The sequence below is a fragment of the Amblyraja radiata genome, chromosome 1, assembly GCF_010909765.2.
Source record: "Amblyraja radiata isolate CabotCenter1 chromosome 1, sAmbRad1.1.pri, whole genome shotgun sequence".
Classification (NCBI taxonomy): domain Eukaryota; kingdom Metazoa; phylum Chordata; class Chondrichthyes; order Rajiformes; family Rajidae; genus Amblyraja; species Amblyraja radiata.
In genome coordinates this window covers 50,940,186-50,966,133 of record NC_045956.1, presented here as the reverse complement: position 1 = coordinate 50,966,133, position 25,948 = coordinate 50,940,186, and the positions used below count along the sequence as shown (strand labels likewise).

The 25,948-nt window shown below is 43.8% G+C and overlaps 1 protein-coding gene across 2 annotated transcripts in view; it reads right to left on the bottom strand.

Annotated features, from left to right (window-relative positions):
• Positions 1-25,948, bottom strand: part of csgalnact1 (chondroitin sulfate N-acetylgalactosaminyltransferase 1) — a 197,173-nt gene that overhangs the window by 19,956 nt on the left and 151,269 nt on the right. For both annotated transcript variants that reach the window (XM_033021790.1, XM_033021799.1), the window contains exon 4: positions 1,811-1,912. In XM_033021790.1, the coding sequence (XP_032877681.1) occupies positions 1,811-1,912 (102 nt within the window). The remainder of the gene's footprint in view (positions 1-1,810; positions 1,913-25,948) is intronic.

Here is a 25,948-nt window from a genome sequence, read left to right as displayed (position 1 = left end):
CCTTCAAGTGTGTTAGCTCTTTGTTGCAGTTGCTTACGCCCCTGTCCCACTTAGGAAACCTGAACGGAAACCTCTGGAGACTTTGCGCCCCACCCAAGGTTTCCGTGCGGTTCCCGGAGGTTTTTGTCAGTCTCCCTAATGGTCGAAAGTGGTTTCCGCTTCTTCTATGTTCCAGCAATTATTTCAAAAAATTCAAAACCGGCCGCGACTAAAAATAGGTTGCCATTTTAAAAATCGTTAATTTCTTAGTCGAAGCCGTTTGCGATGCTAGTTGAAGGTGGTTGCCGGAGGTTGCAGGTGGTTGCCGGAGGTTGCAGGTGGTTGCCGGAGGTTGCAGGTGCACCTTCAACTAGCATCGCAACCGGCTTCGACTAAAAAATTAACGATTTTTAAAACGGCAACCTATTTTTAGTCGCGGCCTGTTTTGAATTTTTTGAAATAATCGCCGGAACATAAGAAGAAGCGGAAATTACTTTTGACCATAAGGGCGACTGACAAAAACCTCCGGGAACCGCACGGAAACCTTGGGTGGGGCGCAAAGTCTCCAGACGTTTCTGTTCAGGTTTCCTAAGTGGGACAGGGGCATTAAATCTACGCACTGAGCCTCAACACTTAATACCAGCAGGTGGGATGGTATACGTAGACTGTGGAAGACCGATTGTAGACTCTGGAAGAGGAAGGACCAGGATCCACAACCCTGTCTTAATCAACAGGAGAGAGTCAAAAGCTTCATATTCCTGCATATCACTGAAGATCTGTCCTGGACCCAGCACATTAATGCAATCACAATAAAAGCCCATCAATGCCTGTACTTCCTGAGAAGATTAAAGGAGATTCAGTATGTTAGCTAATACTCTCTTGAAATGCTCCAGGTGTACAGTAGAGAGCACATTGACTGGTTGCATGAGGGTCTGGTTCGGCAACTCAAATTCCCAGGAATGAAGATTACAAAAAGTGGTGAACTCTGCCCAGTCCATCACCGGGACTGACCTCCCCGTCATTAAAGGGATCTACAAGATTCACTGCTTCAAAAAGGCAGCCAGCATCAGTAGAGACCCACACCACCCGGCTATGCTCTCATTTCACTCCTGCTATCAGGAAGAAGATAGAGGAGCCCAAAATCTGCAATGTCATGAGCTTCTTCATCCCTACATCCATTGAGTTATTAAACACTACAACCTCCAAATAGGCTCTGAACTGCATGGACTTAGGGGCATTATTTTTGTCTTTGGACTCCTATTATTTGTTTATTACTGAACGTTCTTTTGTTGTTTATTATAAGTTTACAGAGTACTATGTTTCCATAGATGAAAGACACAAAGTGCTGGAGTAACTCAGCGGGTCAGGCAGCATCTCTGGAGAAAAAGGATGGGTGATGTTTTGGGTCAGGATCCTTCCTCAGACTGAAAGTGATCCTTCTTCAGAGTGAAAGTGATCCTTCTTCAGAGTGAAAGTGATCCTTCTTCAGAGTGAAAGTGATCCTTCTTCAGACTGAATGTAGAGGGGAGCAAACCGGAGGTGTTCTTCTACTTTCAGTGTGAAGAAGGGTCCCAACTCGAAATGTCACCCGTCCTTTTTCTCCAGAGATGCTGCCTAACCTGCTGAGGTACTGCAGCACTTTGTGTCTATCCTCAGTATAAACCAGCATCTGCAGTTCCTTTCTACACATATAATGGTTACATATCTGTTGTGCTGCTTAAGGAAGAATGTCATTGCTCTGTTTTGGGACACATGACAATAAAACTCTCCTGACCCTTGACTAGGTGGCAAGGGTTTCTCGATAGATCACCCTACATTGGCCTGAACTCACCTGGACATGTATTCAAGTATGGCTTTTACTTCAGTCATTTGTTCTGTACCAAAATAAACCACAGTGAGATGAACTCTGCCATCCAGTCGAACACCCACCTCCCTGCAAGACAGAAAGAGAACTACTTTCAGTTTAATACAACTCAAATTTTCCATGGAAAATTAAAACGAAAACAATTGTATTTGACTCCGAGAGAACAGGAAACTCAACCCACTTAAACCTATCATGTGTCAGCTGTGGCACAGCTGGTAGATCTCTCATCCCCGTGTCAGAAGGTGGTGGGTTTCAGCTCTGCTCGAGGGAGCAGCAGAATGTTATGAAGGATGGCATTTTAGTGAAGTGTTGCACTGCTGGAAATCCCATTGTTTGAGTGAAATGTTAATCCAGATCTCCTTCTGTTTGCACGAATGGTATGAATGGTATGAACATTGAAGTTACACTTTCAACGTTGATGAGAACCGGGTTGGGTTCAACCCTTCGCTTCCTAAGGTCGACCCTTTTGTCTTGCTGATGTCGAGGGCCAGGTTGTTGTTGTTCTGACACCATTGCAAAAGGTTCTCAATCTCCTCCCTGCAATTTGTCTCACAATTGTTGTTGAACTGGCTGATAGTTGTGGTGTTATCAGCGAAATTAAAGATTGGGTTTGCATTTGGTACTTGGGCACACAATTATGGGTGAACAGGGAGTAGAGTAAAGGACTGGGCACACAACCTTAACTGCCTCCTGTGGTGAGAGTCATGGTGGAGGAAATATTATAACCAAATCAACCAAAATCTGCTGATTAGAAAGTCCAGAGGACAGTTGCAGATGGAGGAACCCAGACCAAGGTCCAAACGTTTAGGGATGAGCGTGTTTAAAGTTATGTGGTTGAAGGTTAAACTGTAGTCAATGAATAGCATCTTGACATATGTGTTCTTGCTGACAGGGTGATTGTAGCGCAACAGACATGGCATCCTCCAGAGACCTATGTTTCCCGTGAACAAATTGCAAGAGGTGTCTAGTGCCCAGAAGACTAGGACAGATGTGAGCTATTACCATTCTATCAAAGCACTTCATTAAGGTTGACATTATAGCAATTGGGCAGTAGTCATTGATGGAGATCGCTTTATTTTTCTAGGGAAGTGGTATGATGGAGGTTTCCTTGAAGCAGATGGGAGCAATAGACAGTGGAGTTGAGAAGTTGAAGATTTCAGTGAAGATTGTAGCCAGTTGATTGGCACACAATTTCAGAACCTGTCCAGGGACTCCATCCAGGCATTCACTCTCGTGGAAGCAGATGTGACTTCTGCCAGGAAGATGGGGCAGAAGTAGCAGCGGGTGGAGGGAATGTGCTGGGACATCACTTTTGTTTGCCTGTTCAAAATGGCCGAAAAGACATTGAACTTATCTGATAGAGATGCTCTGTTGCTAGGACTCGCCCCCGCTCGTAGTCCATGATGGTACACAGTGTATACTGTATATCTCAAACTGCAAACCATTCTAATCAATCTGCCATTTAAAGTATTAGATTAGGAGAACCAGTTGATTCAACTTTGGCCCCATTCCCAGATATTTTGACAGTTGAACAGTCATCCAATTTGGGCGTCTAAAAGGATCCAATCCCTTGCTTGTGCAGGCCAAAAACAAAGGGGTACAATACTAAAAATGAAAAGACAGGGGTACCTCTCGTTTCCCTCTCCCCTGACTCAGTCTGAAGAAGGAACAATCTGAAACATCACCTATTCCTTTTCTCCAGACATGCTGCCTGACCCGCTGAGTTACTCCAGCATTTTGTGTCCATCTTTGATGTCAACCAGCATCGGCAGTTCCTTCCAACATAGAAGGGGGAATTGTCTACTTGAAAAGATTATGGAGGTTTGGGATTATCTGCTCCTAAAAAGCATGCAGTGTGGAGGAAGGGCATTTCCAATCTCCACAAGCAAGAACAATTGATTTTTTTTTATTGGGCTCAGTCCAATGGACGTAGAGCAAAAGCAGCTAAATGAATCATCCAGGATTTAATTAAATGGAGAGGGAAGCCTGAGGGGCTGAATAAACTTGCTGCTGCTCCACGGTTGCTCCAATATCTGACCCTCATGATCGTTCTTCCATTGTGTGTTAACACGATGAATTAGTCACTGAGAACTGTCAGGTTTTACAGTCTAGAGATGTATCATTGACAGTTTCAGAGCATTAAAATTAAAATGATTTCCCAGGTGATATAGTTGTTTTGCAACCTTAATGGTGTGACCTAAAGTGCTGGAAGTAATCTGAACACGAGCGATGTGCCCTGGGTGTATGGAAAGGAAATACAGAGGCTGGAATATATTGAAGATAGGCACAAAGTGCTGGAGTAACTCAGCGGGTCAGGCAACATCTCTGCGGGGAAAAGGATGGATGACATTTCATATCAGTACCCTTCTTCAGACTGAAAGTAGATGGGAGGGAACAGTTCCCGAAGAAGGGACCTGAAAAGTCACCCACCCTTTTCTCCAGAGATCTTGCCGAGAGGGGGGGGCAGAGTGGTGCAGCATTAGTGTTGCTGCCTCATAGCGCCAGAGACCCAGGTTTGATGCTGACTATGGGTGCTGTCTGTATGGAGTTTGTATGTTCTCCCTGTAACTGCGTGGGTTTTCCCCAGGTGCTCCGTATCCTCCCATACTCCAAAGATGTACAAGTTTGGAAGTTAAGGAGTTAAGTGTGTGGGATAGTGCTAATGGGTGGTGATCACTGACCGGCACGGCATCGGTGGACTGAAAGGCCCGTTTCCTTGGTGTATCACTAAAGTATAAGATGCTGCCTGACCCGCTGAGTTATTCCAGCACTGTGTGTCTATCTTCCATGTGACCTGGGGACTGATATTTATATTTGCACATTGTACAACACTTAGACAGGGCGACAGTTGACGTTTATATCCCTCATGATGAATGTCAAGTCAAGTCAAGTTTATTCGTCACATACACATACGAGATGTGCAGTGAAATGAAAAGTGGCAATGCTCGCGGACTTTGTGCACAAAAACAAACAAACAAACTACAAACAGAATAGAACAGAATCACATATTCTTTTACATATTAAATATTGTGGGCGGAAGGAAAAAGGGAAAAAACAAAACAAAACAGCAAATTTAAAAAAAATATTAAAAAGATGGGCTAGACTAGACGGCAGTGAGGGAGTCTTTTAGAACATGTCTCTGGTGGTAACCTGCTACCTGACAGGAGAAGTCTCATCCAACCCGACAGCTGGAAATTTGCCTCGGCTTCTAACAACTTCCCCGGTCAATCAGCCTTAGCAATGCTAATTCCTTCTTCAGACGCACAAACCTTAGACTTTGCCTTTACAGCCCATTGGAAGCTGAGAGAGATGCAAGATGTATCGATAGCCCTCTCTCTCTAAGATGCCTGCAAACAATTAGGCGGAGAAGTGACACGAGCCTTCACTCAGTGCGATGCATGCTGTCATGACATCTGTGCCTGGTTACTGCACTGCTGGGAGACTTCAGTCCACGTCTCTGCAGGAAATATGCAGAAGGCCCCACATTACAGCTGTGCCTCTCGATGGAGGTAGGCAGCCAGCCATCATGCGGTCAGGAATTGGCACTTATTTTTCATTCTATTTCATAATCTCCACAATGAGATTGACTACAAGAGTCTCACAGAAGCAACACTCAGTTGATATTTTGAAGCCATGATGAGCAAAGTATTACATTTGTAGAAAGCACCACGCCATTGAACAAGGTAGACTTCAAGATGAACAAGGGGGACATTCATTGCATCAGCTTTTCAGATTATATTGAATGGTGTGGCTTTAGTTTTGAGGAAAATCAACATTTAAGAGGTTCCTGATGGTTTCTTTTTCAATTTAGTTTAGTTTGGTTTAGAGATACAGCACGGAAACAGGCAGTTTGGCCCACCGATTCCGTGCTACCAGTGATCCTTGCACACTAACACTATCATACACACACCAGGGACAATTTACAATTGTACCGTCAATTAGCTTATAATCCTGGAGAAAAACCACGCAGGTCATGGGGAGAACTTACAAACTCCGTACAGACAGTACCCGTAGTCAGGATCGAACCCAGATCCCTAGCGCTGTAAGGCAGCAACTCTACCCCTGCGCCACCGTGCCGCCTTAAATCCTATTCTAAATATGACTTGCATGTGCTGTTTAGAGACAGAATGGAGACAGCTGTTAGAGACACAAAATGCTGTTATAATCAGACCTTGCCTGCATTGTATTATATATGAACTTGTAGTCACGCTGTAGGATTAAATCATCGTGTGGGTGCTTTTCAGCTACTTGCAGTGTGTTTTAATATTTATATTGTAAAGGTCAACAGAATAGTGTTGTGTAGGGCTCAGTGCCCAGTACACTGCATATATGGGTCAACTACTCACCCCGCATCTGGAGCCCATCAGGAATATGAACTGGTTACTTGGCTGAAGCAGTGCAATTTTCATTCTGATTTTCCAATCCAATCAAGGCCCCAACGCTCCCCAACCTTGGCAACCCTCCGGTTCCAACCTCTTGCAGATAAAACACTACATGCTGGAGTAACACAGCGGGACAGGCAGCATCTCTGGCAAAAAGGGATAGGTGACCTTTCTGGTTGAGTCCCTTCTTCAGACTGAGAGTCAGGGGGAGGGAAACTAAATGTATGAGAAGGTTCCAAACAAATTGGAAATGTGGAATTCTCTGCCACAGAAGGCAGTGGAGGTCACTTCACTGAATGTTTTCAAGAGAGAGTTAGATTTAGCTCTTGCGGCTAAAGGAATCAAGGAATATGGGGATAAAGCAGGAACGGGGTACTAATTTTAGATGATCAGCCATGATCATATTGAATGGCGGTGCTGGCTCAAAGGGCCGAATGGCACCTATTTTTCGATTTTCTATGTTTTCTAAATTAATGTTGGCACTGATGACGAAGGGTGGAGCCCACAATGGTCCATTGTTGGCTGAGGAAGAGGTGTTAACGAAGAGGAACAGTGCTAACAGTGAATGCAAACAGTGGAACTGGCAGAACAACTAGGGTGGGGGAGGGGTGGAGAAAGGGGGGGGGGGATGCAAGAGTTACTTGAAATTAGAGAAATCAACATTCAGCTGATAAACTACTCAAGTGAAATAGGAAGGTAGACAAAAATGCTGGAGAAACTCAGCAGGTGAGGCAGCATCTATGGAGCGAAGGAATGGGTGACGTTTCGGGTCGAGACCCTTTTTCAGACTGAAAAAGGGTCTCGACCCAAAGCATCACCCATTCCTTCGCTCCATAGATGCTGCCTCACCCGCTGAGATTCTCCAGCATTTTTGTCCACCTTCGATTGTTCCAACATCTGCGGTTCCTTCTTAAACAAGTGAAATATGAGGTGCTGTTCCTCCAATTAGTACGTGGCCTCTCCCTGACAGTAGAGTTGGCCCAGGACAGAAAGTATGGGAACAGGAGAGGGAGTTAAAATGTTTGGCAACCTGTCCTGCTGAGTTGCTCCAGCATTTTGTGTTTATCTTCAATGTAAACCAGTATCTGCCATTCCTTCCAACTATTGCACATCCCTGACTCTTATTCTTCCACCATTGGATGCTGCACACTAAGCTATCCATGTCCGATAAACCTCCAACGTGCTCTCACCATAACCTGCTCCGCAAAACCTCATGCACTCATCTCTCTACCCAGATAATATGCACAGCTCAATGTCAAATCTTGCTCAATAAACTTTCTTGGGAGCACCTTGGGAAGTTTCATATTGCTAAAGTTGAATTCAAGGCGTTATTCTTGAAGTTTATTTTATTTTTCCATTGGAAGATGGAACTACCTCTTTACATTGCCAACTGTGGCACAAAATGGAAGGAGTTGTCACTTCTGACTCATAGGGTTGGGCATTCATTCTCGGGAATGTTCCACCTGCCTCACGCTCATCTCCTTAAAATGTACCTTGAAACCTGGTCACCCATTGTTCAAATATATATAAAAATGTGTGATACACACAAAATGCTGGAGTAATCAGCGGGCCAGGCAGCATCTCTGTTTAGAAGGAATGAGTGACGTTTCGGTCGAGACCCTTCTTCAGACTCAAAGTCAGTGGAGAGGGAGGTGTGAAACAGAGAGATCAAAGGGGATGGAGCTCAAGGAAATAATATCAGAATAGAATATTGTTAGCGAGGAGAAGGTAACAACAAAGCATACAAAGATAAAATTTAATCAGGAGGACAGTCAGACTGATCGGAGAACTAAGATGGGGGAAGGAGGGAGATGGAAAGAAAGGGTCACTTGAAGTTGAAGTTATAAAAATGTGTACCTTTGCCATAGATTGTTTGAAGTTGCCTTAATCTTAGCGAAACAGGAACACAACAACCAGATAAACGACCATGGTTGAAACAAAGAATTGCAGATGCTGGTTTATACCAAAGATAGACACAAAGTGCTGGAGTAACTCACAGGGTCAGGCACAATCTCTGGAGAAAAAGGATGGGTGACGTATCTTCAGACGTCCTTCTTTAGACTGAATCCAATTTTTCCATAACTATTAAATCAGATCCTTTACTTTGGCCCAACCACCCAATCCATGGAAGTTGGAAACAGATTTGCACTCAATATGAACCCAAAGAAAATTAACATCTCATTTCTGGCAATATACTGTTCACATTTAATATCTCTTCTTATTCTAGATTCTATTTAGCAGTTCATTCATGGTCCAACTCAAGGGAGAAGCGTAAATGTTTGATCCGAATTCTTTGGCGTTATAATTTGTAAAATCCATTTCCCTCCCCAAGATGACTAAAATCCCAAATTCTCTGTGTGTTTTTTGATTTTAAGAACCAGCCTAAGCAATGTACACGCTTTCACATTCAGGATATCATCAAAGCAGAAAGGCAATAGTTCCATCTCTACACTCATTTTTTTTTAACATAAGAATATATCAGGAAATTTGTCTCAAAGCTCAAATTTTGTCTGAAGAATCAGACTTTGGTCATTCACTGTTCCAAAAAAATATCCTGGATATGATGATGGAAATGAGATGAAAAAAATATTCTTTAATGATTTTTGGAAATAACTTAGAATTAAGGAAACTATTCAAAAGCCATTCCGCCCATCAAATTCATGCTAGTTTTTCCAGACTATCCAGTCAATCCCATTCTCCTATTTCTTCCCCAACAGACCTGGACATTTTTTTCAACAAGCATCCAATCCCTTATCAAAAGCATGAGCTGATTCAATTTCTATACAGGGAGCCCCAGAAATATATCTGCACAGAATATTCTTTTGACACCAAGTTATTGTGGTTATGTTTTAGTCCAGGTCCTGGTCGTCAGGCCTCGCGGCCGACAACCAAAAGGAACCCCGCAGAGGGGGGGGGGGGGGGGGGGGGGGCGCCAAGATCGGAGAGGTAATGAGCACTTTTTGCAACTTTGTTAGCACCAAAAATGTGGCGACTCTGTGTACTTTGTGTGCTGTATGCAAAAGAATTTCACTGTGCCTAGGTACATGTGACAATATAGTATCATCATCATTATGTCATTAGACTAAATGGTGGCAATCAGTTAACATATTATTAGTATGCTTAACTGTGTGATTACACACTTTTCCCTTCAGTCAAGTTATACAGCATGTTGACGAGGCTGCATTTCGAGCATTGTGTTCAGTTCTGGGCACCATGTTATGGGAAAGATGTTGTGAAGCTGCAAATGGTACAGAGAAGATTTATCGAGGTTGCCAGGACTCGAGAGTCTGGGCTTTAGGGAGAGGTTGAACAGGCTTGGACCATATTCCTTGCAGCGCAGGAGGATGAGGGGTGATCTTATAGAGGTGTATAAAATCATGAGAGGAATAGATGGGGTAGATGCACAGTCTCTTGACCAGAGTAGAGGAATCAAGAACCAGAGGACATAGGTTTACATGAAGGGGGAAAGATTCAATACGATTCTAAGGGGTAACATTTTCACACAAAGGATGGTGGGTGTATGGAACAAGCTGCTGGAGGAGGTAGTTGAGGCAGGGACTAGTGCAACGTTTAAGAAACAATTAGACAGATGCATGGATAGGACAGGTTTAGAAGCGTATGGGTTAAATGTAGGCTGGTGGGACAAGTTGGGACGAAAGGCCTATCCACGCTGAATGACACTATAAGCAATATAGTCCTATTCTAAAAGCCATGAGCTTGCACCCCATGACATCTCATCTCTCAGTCTCCCAAGTCTAGCTAGACCGAGTCTGTCATCTTGAGTCAGGTAGCAACTGTGCATTGGCAAGATCATTTTCATTCTGACACCAGGAAAAATAAATGGTTTACTCTTCATGACATCCTCGAATTAAAATCTAAATGTATATTAGTCTGTTTAGTGGGGCATGGGAGGGATAGCAGAACAAGCAATGGAAGGGAAAGAACAGGTGGGAAAATGAATTAGAAAGAGATCAGATGAAAGAGGTAGTGAGAAATACATTAAAAAAAAAAAGGAAAATAGAGAGATATATTTCACGACAGTTTTACAAAGAGACAGCGTACATCTGGTCAAGGGCTGATCATGATTTCTTTCAAGAGGTATAGCATGTCAAAACAGCATGGGCAGCTGGAACTCATTTAGGACATGTGGAATTCTATTCCCCTCAGCTTTCCCATAACAGCTGAACCGCTAAAGAATCGTCATCTCTTGGAATAAAGGGGCCACAATCCACCACAAGTTGTATTTACATTCCTTCCAACTAGCATAAGCAGAAAAGGTTTATAGCAATTCAATTCCGTCCGCTTTAATCTTTAATAACAGGTTGTAACTCAAGACATTTGCAAAGAGAGATCTGACAACTGTTCGTGTGGAAATCGCTGGAAGCCTTTGTCCCCCCCCCCCCCCCCCCCCCCCCCCCCCCCGAGGGCAGCACCAATACTTGAGGTTTGGCTCTCAATCCTCATCTGATCTCGTGTGAGATTCACAGGCAGCGTACAGCATGGCGCACACATTGGGCAAGGTGGAATACAGATGGTGACTATATGTTAGCAGGTGATTATTTTTTGCCTTTGTTAATACAATGAATAGAAGATCTGTGCACAGATATGAAGTTTCTACCACAGATTGATAACCATCTCCAATGTTATATCTTGCACTAAATGTTGTACCCTTTATCCTTTCTCCATGCTCTGTGAACGGCTAGATCTTTTCTTTGACTTTTCACAGCGCCTCAGTACACAAAACAATAATACTAAACTAAACTGCTGTGCCCTCTCTTCCGACCATTGAAGTGATTCTAAGATGAACACATTGCTACATAGCAATAGCCTGGAGTAACGGCCAGGTAATTGATTATAAAATAATGTTGTTCAAGGGATAAATATTAAGCAGCATACCAAGAACATCGTTGCCCTTAATTGCTCTTAATGAGATTGCCGTACAGTCATAGAGCAAGGAAACGGGCCAATGGAGACACAAGGAACTGCAGATGTAGCAATCTTGAGTAAAACACAAAGTGCTGGAGTAACTCAGCATCTCTGGAAAAAAGTAGATAGGCGACGTTTCGGGTCGGGGCCCTTCTTGTTTGTTTGTTTTTTTTTCCCCTTTATTTGAAATCTTTTTATTTGAATTTCACAGCAATTTGCATACATACAATGATAACAGACAGTGACACTCAAGGCATAATTGTGCAACAGTATGTAAGCGGCCCTCAAAGCCCTTACCCTTACCCACCTTCAACCCACCCGAATCAGGTCGGAACCAAACGGGGACAAACAACACTCGCATAAATACGTAGAGATAAACAAAACAAAATGTACTGGGGGGGGAAAAAAAAATCACTGATAACAGTAAATAAGTAGGTAATTAAATAAATAAGTGTGGGGAGGGGGGGGGGGGGGGTAAGGGGGGAGCAGCTGCAGTAAAGCAGGACAGTGATGGAAAGCACTCAGTCCTCTTCCGAATCCGGGGACAAGTTAAGAGACTTAACAAGTTCCAGGAAAGGGTTCCATGTGTCTAGGAATGTCTTGGTAGAGCCTTTGAGAGAGAACCTAAGTTTTTCAAGCTTTAAATTGTAGAGCACCTCCTACATCCAGCGGGCGTGTGTCGGGGGACAGGTGAGCCTCCAGTTAAGCAAGATCAGTCTCCGGGCTAACAAGGTTGTAAAAGCCAGGACCCGCTTCAACGCAACAGAGAGGTTGGTGTTGGGAGGAGTACCGAAAATGGCTGACAGTGGGTTTGGAGGAATAGTCTGGCCATAGACTCTGCTTATCACGTCGAAAGCACTCCTCCAAAAGGCTGCTAGCTTAGGGAAAGACCAGAACATATGGCTATGGTTGGCAGGGGATTGATTGCATTTGTTGCAGGGGCCCTTCTTTAGACAGATTGCAGTAGGGAGCAGAAAGCTGGAAAAGAGGTGGGGGTGGGACATTGCCAGGCAAGTGATAGGTGGAAACAGGTAATTTGGTGCCTGTCCATACCAATCAGTGCGTACCCATTCAATCCAATCCCCAGCACTTGGACCATTGCCTTCTATGCCTAGGCGATTCAGGTGCCCATTTAGACTCTTCTTAAATGCAGTCAGCAATTCTGCTTCCAGCACTCTCTCAGCCAAATTGTGCTATGACATTTTGACATAGAAATTATCTTATTTTATCATCTCATCTGAAAGGCAGCACATCTGAAAAACCAGTACTCTCTCAAAACAACTTGCTGGCACCATAGAGTCATAGAGGCTTACAGCGTGGCTACAGGCCCTTCGGCCCAACTTGACCACACGTCCCATCTGCACGAGTCCCTCTGGCCTGCGTTTGGTCCACATGCCTCTAAACCTGTCCTATCCATGTACCTGTCTAAATTTTACTAAACGTTGCGATATACCTGTCTCATCTACCTCCTCCGGCAGCTTGTTCCATGCACCTACCACACTTTGTGTGAAAAAGGTAACCCTCAGGTTCCTATTAAATCTCCCCCCCCCCACCCCCCTCCCCTCCCCTCATCTTAAACCTATGTCCTCTGGTTCTTGTTTCCCCTACTGTGGACTAAAGACTCTGTGTATTTGCCCGATCTACTCCTCTCATGATTTTGTACACCTCTATAAGATCATCCCTCATCCTCTGCACTCCAAGGAATAGAGTCCCAGCCTGCTCAATCGCTCCCTATAGCTCAGGCCCTCGTGTCCCAACAACATCCTCGTAAATCTTCTCTGCACCCTTTCCACCTTGACAACATCTTTCCAATAACATGGTGCCCAAAAGTGAACACAATACTCTAAATGCAGCCTTATACAACTGCAATATGACCTCCCAACTTCTATGCTCAATGTTCTGACTGATGAAGGACAATGTGCCAAAAAGCTTTTTGACAACCCTGTCTATCTGTGATGTCACTTTCAACAGATTATATATCTATGCTCCTAGATCCCTCTGCTCCCCAGAGTCCTACCATTCACAGTAGGTTCTGTCCATGTTAGTGCTCCCAAAATGCAACACCTCTTATTTCTCTGTATTAAATTCCATCAATCATTCCTCAGCCCATCTGCTCAACTGATTAAGAACTTGCTGCAATTTTTGACAACCGTCTTCACCATCTACAATACCACTCACTTTTGTGTCATCTGCAAACTTGCAAGCCATGCTATGTATGCTCCTATCCAAATCGTTGATATAGATGACAAACAGCATGGGCCCAGCACCAAACCGAGGCACACCACTAGTCACAGGCCTCCAGTCTGAAAAGCAACCTTCCACCATCACCCTCTGCTTCTTACCATGAAACCATTTTTTTAAATCCATTCAGCTATCTTTCCTTGAACCTCATGGGATCTCACCTTCCAGAGCAGACCACCTTGTTGAATGGCTTACTGAAATCTATGTATACAACGTCTGCCTAATTTCCGCACTTCATTCTCTGTACTACGACTGAAACACATGCTCAAGTTGATGGGGGCTAGAATGCTTCCTGGGAGCCAAGGTTTGCACCTTTCCCCTATATTACAACTGATATATCCATGGTCAGCACACATTATTTGCATTATAACTAATTGTAACAAATCAATTGTACACACTTGACCCATTAATCAGCATTTTGTGATAATCAAAAGCATGTCTGAATACCACCTACCAGCTGAAGTCTTTTTTTTTTTTTAAAGTGCTTGAAATGGTTGGTTTGCTAATAAAAGGTATAGTTCTTCTCCATCAACTCTAGCTGTGGCTGCAAGCTAACAAATACTGTAAACCCAATTGGAGGAAGATTAGACTTGAACAAGGAAGACTTAAATCTATGTAAGCAGTGACGATGACCTCAGGATTTACCAATAGGTTGAAGGAGGATTTTTGAACTGCAGTAAAATGGGAAACGCAGCAATCAAGTTACCTGCATCATAAAGTCAGTCATAGAGCACAAACATTATTTAACCCAATGAGACCACATCCATCAATTCATTGAGGTTATAATCCATTCTGAAGAAAGGTTCTGACCCGAAATATCACCTATTCCTTTTATCCAGAGATAGTGCCTGACCTGCTGTTACTCTTGCATTTTGTGTCTATCTTTGGTATAAACCAGCATCTGCAATTCCTACCTACATCTATTCATTCTAACCCTATACTAGACAATTTTTGTTCTCCCCACATTCCCTTCAATGTCTATAAATTCTATTCAATGTCTGTACCAATTATTTATACACTAGGGCAATTTACAATGGCTAATAAAGCTATTCACCCACATTTAGATTAATTTAGAAATATGGCTTGAAAACGGGCCCTTCGGCCCACTGAGTCTGCACCGACCAGTGATCACCTGTACACAAGTTCCGTCCTACACACTAGGGGCAATTTGCAAAAGCCAATTAACCTACAAACCTGCACATCTTTGGAATGTGGGAGAAAACCCATGCTGCCTGTCACAGGGAAAACATGTACATTCCATACAGGCTGCTCCCATAGTCAGGATTGAACCTGGGTCTCTAGTGCTGCAAGGCAGCAATACTACCACCGTGCTTTCCATGTCTTTGAGGTGTAGGGCGAAACCAGAGCATCTGAAGAAAACATAGGTGTTCACAGGGAAAACAAATTCAGCACAGGCAGCATTGAAGGTGAAGTTCAAACCCAGGTCACCGTAGCTTTGTGGCATGAATCCTACAAGCTACACCCCTGTGCCACGCCATCAGTGATGTCTCGACCCAAAACATCACCTATCCATGTTTTCTATCCATGCTGCCCAATTCATTGAGTTGCTCAAGAACTTTTGTGTCTTTTTTTGTAAACCAGCATCTGCAGTTCTTTGTGCCTGCAGTGCTGGGTACCCTGTCATTGGTCACTGACACCGACATATCCACATGAAGGCAGATCACAGTGGTCAGCTAACCTTCCAAAACTCACATCTTTGGTATGTGGGAGGAAACTGAAGCACCTGGAAGAAAACCATATGGTTACATGATGCAAACTCCACACAGACAGGACCCAAGGTCAGAATTGAACCTGATTCTCTCTCCCTGTGAGGCAACTATTCCATTACCTGCACCAGCCCTATTCACTAGTTACTACATAACTGTGTGAAGGAGTTTACTGTGAAGATATTTCTCACTGTACTTTCTGCATTCCCACAATGACAACATTCTGAAAGGATGTTGTTGGCTGAGAAGGGTGGCACGGTGGCGCACCAGTAAAGTTGCTGTCTTACAGCGCCAGGTATCAGAGTTCAATCCTGACTACAGGCATTGACTGTACAGAGTTTGAACATTCATCCTGTGACCACTTGGGTTTCCTCCCACACTCCAAAGACGTACAGGTTTGAGGGTTAATCTGCTTCAGTAAAATTGTTCCTAGTGTGTAGGATAGTGATAGTGACAGGGCGACTGCTGATCGGCATGTACTTGGAGGGCCGTGAGTACCTGTTTCCGTGCTGTATCTCTAAAGACTAAAAAAAAAACAGCAGACATGGTGAGAGTTTGCCACAGTTGTATCCTCGTACCTTACTTCTCCATTGCCATTTGGGCAATACTCTAAACTACACTCCTCCATTTAAATTAGGTTTATTTTAGACTGATTCCTGGAATGGCAGGACTTTCACATGAAGAAAGACTGGATAGACTCGGCTTGTACTCGCTAGAATTTAGAAGATTGAGGGGGGATCTTATTGAAACTTACAAAATTCTTAAGGGGTTGGACAGGCTAGATGCAGGAAGATTATTCCCGATGTTGGGGAAGTCCAGAACAAGGGGTCACAGTTTAAGGATAAGGGGGAAGGAAGTCTTTTAGGACCGAGATGAGAAAATCATTTTTTACACAGAGAGTGGTGAATCTGTGGAATTCTCTGCCACAGAAAGTAGTTGAGGCCAGTTAATTGGCTATATTTAAGAGGGAGTTAGATGTGGCCCTTGTGGCTAAAGGGATCAGGGGGTATGGAGAGAAGGCAGGTATGCGATACGGAGTTGGATGATCAGCCATGATCATATTGAATGGTGGTGCAGGCTCGAAGGGCCGAATGGCCTACTCCTGCACCTATTTTCTATGTTTCTATGTTTAGGCACATGTACTGAAGTACAGTGAAAAGCTTTGTTTTGAATGCTATCCAATCAAATAATACTAAACATAAATACCATCAAGCTAAACTCAGGTACAATAGGTAGAGCAAAGGGGAAATTACAGAAAGCAGAATCTAGTTCTAGGCATTGTATCACATCAGTTCCATAGATAAAGTCCAATGTCCGCAATAGGGTGGAGGTGAACCTGACAGTGCCTTAGCTTATGAAAGGATCATTCAGAAGCTTGATAGAGAGGGAGAAGCTGTTCAAGTCTGGTGGTCAACTCTTCCAGGTATCGGCATCTTTTTGCAAACAGGAACAGAGAGGAGGAGAAATGGCCAGAGTGGGACAAGCTTTGATAATGTTGGCTGCTTTTTCAAGGCAGCGTGAAGTGTAGATGGAGTCAATGGTGGGTAATCTGGTCTATGTGATGGACTGGGCTACATCTACAAGTCTCTGCAATTCTAGTCTTCAAATAACAATAAAAAATGCTCTGTAGATCAAAGTAAGGATTCTAAATAAATTCTTCACATCCAAGTTGGATTTACAGACAAACTAATTCATGGCCTAGTCCCTACTAGAAATAGCCAGCAATGAAAAGGAAGCAAACATAATAACTCTTCTGACAGTCAGTGGCGAGCCAACCAAATACAGGCACAGTAAAGCAAATATTGGATTGGCACGAGAAAGCAGTTCAGGAGCAATGCTTGCTTGATATCTGGAATCTTGGCCATGTAACAGAGATTAAAATCCCTAGAGAGGTTGAAGAGAAAGCAGAATTGGTAGCACTTTTGGCTTCAACCCTCAATGCAAACATTTAATTCTTACATAATGACGATGCATTATCTTTTCAAAATATTCAAGCCAGACACATCACAACCTTTCCACCATGTATTCAGAGGCTGTGTGTATTCTAAAGCGGCCATTAGCTCTGGTACAGTGCGGCACCCCTTCCATTTGGGCAGCACGGTGGCACAGTGGTAGAGATGCTGCCTTCCAGAACTTGCAGTGCCGGAGACCTGTGTTTGATCCCGACTACGGGTGCTGTCTGCATGGAGTTTGTACGTTCTCCCCATGACTTGCGTGGGTATCTCAGAGACCTTCGGTTTCCAAAGATGTACAGGTTTGTAGGTTAATTGGCTTGGTATAAGTGTCGATTGTTCTTGGTGTGTTGATGTTCGGGGATCGCTGGTCGGTGTGGGCCAAAGGGCCTGTTTCCACACTGCATCTCTAAACTAAATTTCCTGCACCAGCCCTATCTAGACACCACTACATAACCGTATGAACGAGCTCGCTGTGAAGATTTTTCTCACTGTACTTTCTGTATTCCACCACGTACAACATTCTGAAGGCATTTTGTCGACTGTGAAGCCAGTGGGACACGGTGAGATCGTGTTCTCCAACTTGAAACCTTCTTCACAGCCATTTAGATAATATTAGACTAAGTGGGACCCGTTGGGTCCCAGCATCACACAGGAGGGCTGGTCATCCATAGCAATATTCCACCTCTCCACCAATTCTAATATTGGTGGCCAGTTGGGGGGTGGGGGGGGGGGCTTTCTGGAGTGCTAGTATGGGTGTTGTGGGCTGAAGGGACTGGTTTCCAGAGGGCTAGTATGCAAATTGTGCGCCAAATGGATTCTTGGGCTGGCATCTCAGTCAATCAAGCCTGTTGTGCTGGCAACTCACTCACTCACGGCTGGTGGGCTGGTAGTTGACTCACGGCTAATCCTTGAAATTCAATTTCAAGCAGGGTATAAGGCCACCAAATTCAAGTGCAGTTTCTTACCACTTCTAGCAGGGTGCAAGGCCACCAAATTCAAGTGCAGTTTCATACCATTTGAAGTAGGGTGCAAAGCCACTAAAGACAGCGAGTCGTGACCTCTCCCTCCTCCATCTTGCAGAAACTAAGCCACACCCACATTTCCGGGTTTTATAACCCCTCCCCCCCCCCCCTCTCCACCGGAAAAGGTGTGGCTTTCATGGAGTGATTGACAGGAGAGAGATTCTCAACATTTTAAAAAAAACTAATAACACTTTTATTTTTCATTGATGGGAAGAATTCTCTACATCTGCTCAGCGGAGGGGGACTGAGTAAGATGGCCAAAAATCACAGCCATAAGTGGTAGCGTTTTATCTAAAATCAATATACAGTGCAAACAGGAAGTAAGTGCATTTACAGTAGTGCCTTTTAACTTCAAGCCGAAACACCCAAGCCACCATTTGCAGTAAGTAATGCCTTTCAACTTCAGGCCAAAGCACCCAAGCCACCATTTGCAGTAAGTAGTGGCTTTCAACTTCAAACCACACCCAAGCCACCATTAGCAGTAAGAGGTGCCTTTCAACTTCAAGTCAAAGCAACCAAGCCACCATTTGCAGTAAATAGTGCCTTTCAACTTCAAGCCAATGCACCCAAGCCACCATTTGCAGTAAGTAGTGCCTTTCAACTTCAAGCCAATGCACCCAAGCCACCATTTGCAGTAAGTAGTGCCTTTTCTACTTCAAGCCAAAGCTTCCAAGCCTCCATTTGCAGTAAGTAGTGGCTTTCAACTTCAAACCAAAGCTCCCAAGTTACGACTTGCAGTAAGTAGTGCCTTTCAACTTCATGCCACCATTTGCAATGCCTTTCAACTTAATGCCAAATCACGCAAGCTACAATTTGCAGTAAGTAATGCCTTTCAACTTCAAGCCAAAGCTCCCACACCCCCATTTGCAGTAAGTAATGCATTTTAACTTCAAGCCTTTGCACCCAAGCCACCATCTGCAGTAAGTAGTGCCTTTCAACTTCAAGCCACCCAAGCCACCATTTGCAGTAAGTAGTGCCTTTCAACTTCAAGCCAAAGCACCCAAGCCACACCCAAGCCACCATTTGCGGTAAGTAGTGCCTTTCAACTTCAAGCCAAAGCAACCAAGCCACCTTTCGCAGTAATAGTGCCTTTCAACTTCAAGCCAAAGCTCCCAAGCCTCCATTTGCAGTAAGTAGTGCCTTTCAACTTCATGCCACCATTTGCAGTAAGTGGTGTCTTTCAACTTCAAGCCATTGCACCCAAGCCACACCCAAGCCACCATTTGCAGTAAGTGGTGTCTTTCAACTTCAAGCCACACCCAAGCCATCATTTGCAGTAAGTGGTGTCTTTCAACTTCAAGCCACACCCAAGCCACCATTTTCAGTAAGTAGTGCCTTTCAACTTCAAGCCAAAGCAACCATTTGCAGTAATAGTGCCTTTCAACTTCAAGTCAAAGCTCCCAAGCCACCATTTGCAGTAAGTAGTGCCTTTCAACTTCAAGCCACACCCAAGCCATCATTTGCAGTAAGTGGTGCCTTTCACTTCAAAGCTCCCAAGCCACCATTTGCAGTAAGTGGTGTCTTTCAACTTCAAACCACACCCAAGCCACCATTTGCAGTAAGAAGTGCCTTTTCTACTTCAAGCTAAAGCGACCAAGCCACCATTTGCAGTCAGTAGTGCCTTTCAACTTCAAGCCAAAACAACCAAGCCACCATTTGCAGTAAGTAGTGCCTTTCAACTTCAAGCCAAAGCAACCAAGCCACCATTTGCAGTAAGTAGTGCCTTTCAACTTCAAACCAAAGCTCCCAAGCCACCACTTGCAGTAAGTAGTGCCTTTCAACTTCATGCCAAAGCACCCAATCCACCATTTGCAGTAAGTAGTGCCTTTCATTTTCATGCCACCATTTGCAGTAGGTGGTGTCTTTCAACTTCAAGCCACACCCAAGCCACCATTGCGGGCTTTCTGGAGCGCTAGTATGAACCATTTTAGAACCAATACTTTTTTTTTTGCAAGCTTTAGAACCAATAGACATTTTTTTGCAAGCTTTAGAACCAATAGACATTTTTTTTTGCAAGCTTTAGAAACAATAGACATTTTTTTTGCCAGCTTTAGAACCAATAGACATATTTTTGCAAGCTTAGAACCAAAAGAATTTTAACTAACAATACGCTATCTCCAAAATTTTACTTATCAAGGGGTAATAGGCAAGGGTGTGCCTTATCACCATTGCTATTTGCCCTTATGATAGAACCGTTGGCCGAAAAGATTAGAAATCACCCGAATATTCACGGATATAACACTAAGGATTCAAAGAATAAAATTTCATTATACGCTGATGATATTCTTTTATATATTACTAATACACAAACGAGTATACCCACCTTATTAACACTAATTGAGGAATTCGGCTCTTTTTCAGGATATAGAATAAATTGGAATAAAAGCGAAATTATGTCTTTAAAACCACAGGATTCGAGACATTTACTAAAATTCCCCTTCAAAATTGCAACAGAAAAATTCAAGTATCTGGGTATTCAAATTACGAGAAGACACAAATCATTATTTAGTGCCAATTTAATACCACTATTAAATAAACTGAATATGATTAAATTTTGGAAAACACTTCCGCTGTCATTGATAGGTAGAATTAACGCTATAAAAATGACTTTCTTACCACAATTAATATATTTGTTTCAAGCGATCCCAATATATATTCCAAAACATTTTTTCAAAAAACTAGATTTCACTATCACTAATTTTATATGGGATTACAGAACACATATAATTCAACGAAAGCATTTGTGCAAATCTAAAGAAGTTGGGGGTTTATCATTACCTAACTTTATGTATTACTACTGGGCAGTGCATATTAAGAACATAATGTACTGGCTGGATAGTTCCACTCAGCAGTTGGAGTGGATAAGAATGGAGAAAGAGGAGTGCTATCCGCACGATATAGGAACGATCCTGCTCTCACCGATAAAATTGAATAGTATCATTATATAAGAAGAACCCAATTATTCACAATATAATAAGAATTTGGAAACAAATAAAAGTATCCTTGAAATTAAATAATTTATCAGTACTAACCCCACTATTGAACAACCCCGCATTCAAACCTTCTCTCATCGACAACACATATCAACAATGGGATAGACTGGGGATTAGGAAAGTAGGGGATATGTATGAATTGGGTAAACTGTTATCATTTCAACAATTAAAATTTAAATTTAAATTGAAGGATAATCAATATTTTAAATATATACAGGTATGTGACTTTATGAAGAAATATACACATAGATTTCAAACTATATTTTTAGACCCTTTAGAAGAAGCAATGAATATTAAGGCTGATTCACAAAAATAAATATCATACTTTTATAATAATATATTATATAGAGAATCACCCTCAACAGAAGCACTAAGGGAAGATTGGGAACATGAGCTAATGATAAAGATCTCGAAGGATAGATGGGAAAAGTATTTGATGAATACACATAACTGTTCTATTAATACAAGACATAATTTAATTCAATTCAAATTATTACATAGACTATATTATTCAAAAACGAGGTTGAATAAATTTTATCCAAACGTCTCTCCCAGATGCGATAAATGTTTGTTTCAAAACGCTAATATAACACATTCATTTGTAGGATGTACAAAGCTGAATAAATTTTGGAGTGATATATTTGATATATTTACAAAGCTCTTCAAGTCAAGAATAGAACCAAAAAAGGAATGGATTATATTTGGAATAATAGGAGAAGATACCAATTTAAATAAAGACCAAAATGTTTTTTTTAATTATGGGTTAATAATTGGAAAGAAATTGATACTTAAATTTTGGAAAAATACAGCCATACCAACTGTTAAAATGTGGAGTAGGAATATGATGGACATAGCACGCCTTGAAGAAATGAGACTCCGACTAATAGATAAATATGACCAATTTCAGTTCATGACGTGGATAGATCTACATCTCCGAATATAGATTTGAAAAACTCTCTTTTAAGGGGCCTTCTCTTCTATTTCTACTTTCCACCTTTTCTTTTTTATTTTATTTTTTTATTTTTATTTTTTATATACACACTTCACATGTTTCTACTTTCTACCATCTATTTTTTCACTCTTTCCCATTTCTATTGTTTTCTTTTTCTTGTCTTGCTTACTTCCTTCTCATAACATAAAACCAGAGGTTGTACATGGAATGGATTACGGTATGACATAGTTGGCACCTAAAATTATGTGCCACTGTATTGTTTTGTATTGTATTAACTTCTAATAAAATAAACAAAACAAAAAAACAAAAAAAAGAACCAATACAGGCATTTGAAAAGGTCGGGTCTCCCGTGCAGGGAGAGATTTAAAAGTTACCCCCAACCCCCCCACACCACCCCCACCCCCCCCCCCCACAAACATACCCCAACAAAAATAACAAAAACTACATTAAAACATAGACATAAAATAATAAAAACGAACCAATAGACACTTTTTTTGCAAGCTTTAGATCCAATAGACACATTCTGCAAGCATTTTAGAACCACTAAGGGCACTTATATTTGAGTAGACATGTGTTCAGTGTTATTCACAGCTCAGAGAAACGTGACCCTCTGCCTTCGTCCATCTTGAAGAGACTGTGTGGCACACCACTTCCTGGTTTTATAGTCCCTCCCCCCTGTCGCCAACGGGAGGGGAGAGGGGGAGAGAGAGGGTGTGCTGAGAGGGCGGTGAGGGGAGGGGGAGAGGTGGGGAGCAGGGAGGGGGAGGGAGGGTGGAGGAAAGGGGGTAGGGGTGTGTGGAGGGGGGTTTAGGGGAGGGACGGTGGGGGAGGGGATGGAGGGGAGGAGAGGGAGAAAAAGAGGGGAGAAGGAGAGGGGGGGGGGAGATGATGGAGAGAGGGGGGGGAGGGGAGGGGGGAGAGAGGGGGGGCAAGAGGAGAGAGGGGGGAGAGAGGAGGGGGAAGAGAGGAGGGAGGGGGGGAGAGAGGAGGGGGGGGGTAGAGGGGGGGGGGTAGAGGAGGGGGGGTGATGGGGAGACGGGGGAGAGAGAGGAGGGGGGGGGAGAGAGAGAAAGGGAGAGAGACGGGGGAGAGAGAAAGGGAGAGAGACGGGGGGGAGAGAGAAAGAAAGAGGGATAGGGGAGAGAGAGGTGGGGTAGAGAGAGGTGGGAAGAGAGTGGAGGGGAGAGAGAGAGAGGGTTCCTTTTTACTTCAACCCAAACAAGCATTTGCAGAGTGATTTGTTCCTCAAACTAACCATACTTTCATTTTCAAACCACATTATGGGTACTCACAGCTGTGGAAACATTTGTTCAGTGTCATTCAGAACTCTGATTGAGGCACACCACTTGCAGAGACTGATTGAGGCACACCACTTGCAGAGACTGATTGAGGCACACCACTTCCTGGTTTTATAGTCCCTCCCCCTCCCTCCAGCAGGGGCAGCAGAGAGAATGGGGAATTTTGTAAAAACATTAATATCTCTGTCATTTTTCATCGACGGGAAAAATCCTCGGCACACATGCGGCGGAGGGGGGCTCTAAGCGAGGTGGCCAAAAATGACGGCCGTAGGTGGCGGCGTTCTCTCGGAAATCGCAGCACAGAAGGCCAAAAGCGGTCAAGAACAGAGATTTAGTAATATAGATAGATAGAAGATAGATGGAATGCATAGAACCATGGAGTCAGAGCACAGAAACAGTCCCTTCGGCCCAACTTGCCCATGCCGACCAAGATGCCCTATCTACACTAGTCCCATTTGCCAGCATATCATTAGATCATAAGAGATAGGAGCAGAATTAGGCCATTCGGCCAAACAAGTCTACTCCACATTTCAATCATGACTGATCTCTCTCCCTCCTAACCCCATTCTCCTGCCTTCTCCCCATAACCTCTGACACCTGTACTAATCAAGAATCTATCTCTGCCATAAATATATCCACTGACTTGGCCTCCACAGCCTTTTATGGCAAAGAATTTCACAGATTCACCACCCTCTGACTAAAGAGCCTGTGTGTATTCATATGGCCCATATTTTTCTAAACCTTCCCTCCCTGCACACCTGTCCAAATGTCTTTTTAAATGTTGTTATAGTGCCTGCCTCAACTACCTCCTCTGGCAGCTCGTTCCATATACCGACCACCCTCTGAGTGAAAATGTTACTCCTCAGGTTCCTATTGAATCTTTCCCTTCTCACCTTAAACCTATGGCCTCTTGTTTTTTGATTCCCCTACTGGGGGAGCAGGGTGCAAGAGATGGATCTATTCTACTCCCCTCATAATCTTATGCACCACTATAAGATCACACCTCGGCCTTTTGTGATTCAAGGAACAAAGTTCTAACCTTCCCACCCTCCCATGTAACTAAAGGGCCTGTCCCACGAGCATGCGACTGCATGCGGCAAGCGCGACCTAATGTGGTCGCTTGAGCCGTACGGCCTCGCGGGGCCGGTCCCACTTCGATCGCCAGAGCCGTATGGAGTTGTGCGGGGCTGGTCCCGACAACTGACACTGTCCAAAAATTCCGTGCGGCAATGGCCTGCCGGCCCTCAGCCGCATTGAGGCCGTACGCACCGCCTCGACAGGCGTGCGCAGCATCTCGACGCCCTACGCAGCGTCTTGACGCCGTACGTCACGTGCGAACTTCCCGCGGACTTCGCTCTAACTTCACGTCAACTCGTATGGGATCACTCGACCTCCGCGCGGCCCCCGCTTCCGGTTTGGTCGCGCTTGCCGCACGCAGTCGCATGCTCGTGGGACAGGCCCTTTAGAAACATAGAAACGTAGAAATTAGGTGCAGGAGTAGGCCATTCGGCCCTTCGAGCCTGCACCGCCATTCAATATGATCATGGCTGATCATCCAACTCAGTATCCCGTACCTGCCTTCTCTCCATACCCTCTGATCCCCTTAGCCACAAGGGCCACATCTAACTCCCTCTAAAATATAGCCAATGAACTGGCCTCGACTACCCTCTGTGGCAGGGAGTTCCAGAGATTCACCACTCTCTGTGTGAAAAAAGTTCTTCTCATCTCGGTTTTAAAAGATTTCCCCCTTATCCTTAAGCTGTGACACCTTGTCCTGGACTTCCCCAACATCGGGAGCAATCTTCCTGCATCTAGCCTGTCCAACCCCTTAAGAATTTTGTAAGTTTCTATAAGATCCCCTCTCAATCTCCTAAATTCTAGAGAGTATAAACCAAGTCTATCCAGTCTTTCTTCATAAGACAGTCCTGACATCCCAGGAATCAGTCTGGTGAACCTTCTCTGCACTCCCTCTATGGCAATAATGTCCTTCCTCAGATTTGGAGACCAAAACTGTACGCAATACTCCAGGTGTGGTCTCACCAAGACCCTGTACAACTGCAGTAGAACCTCCCTGCTCCTATAATTAAATCCTTTTGCTATGAAAGCTAACATACCATTCGCTTTCTTCACTGCCTGCTGCACCTGCATGCCCACTTTCAATGACTGGTGTACCATGACACCCAGGTCTCGCTGCATCTCCCCTTTTCCTAGTCGGCCACCATTTAGATAATAGTCTGCTTTCCTGTTTTTGCCACCAAAATGGATAACCTCACATTTATCCACATTATACTGCATCTGCCAAACATTTGCCCACTCACCCAGCCTATCCAAGTCACCTTGCAGTCTCCTAGCATCCTCCTCACAGCTAACACTGCCCCCCAGCTTAGTGTCATCCGCAAACTTGGAGATATTGCCTTCAATTCCCTCATCCAGATCATTAATATATATTGTAAATAGCTGGGGTCCCAGCACTGAGCCTTGCGGTACCCCACTAGTCACTGCCTGCCATTGTGAAAAGGACCCGTTTACTCCTACTCTTTGCTTCCTGTTTGCCAGCCAGTTCTCTATCCACATCAATACTGAACCCCCAATGCCGTGTGCTTTAAGTT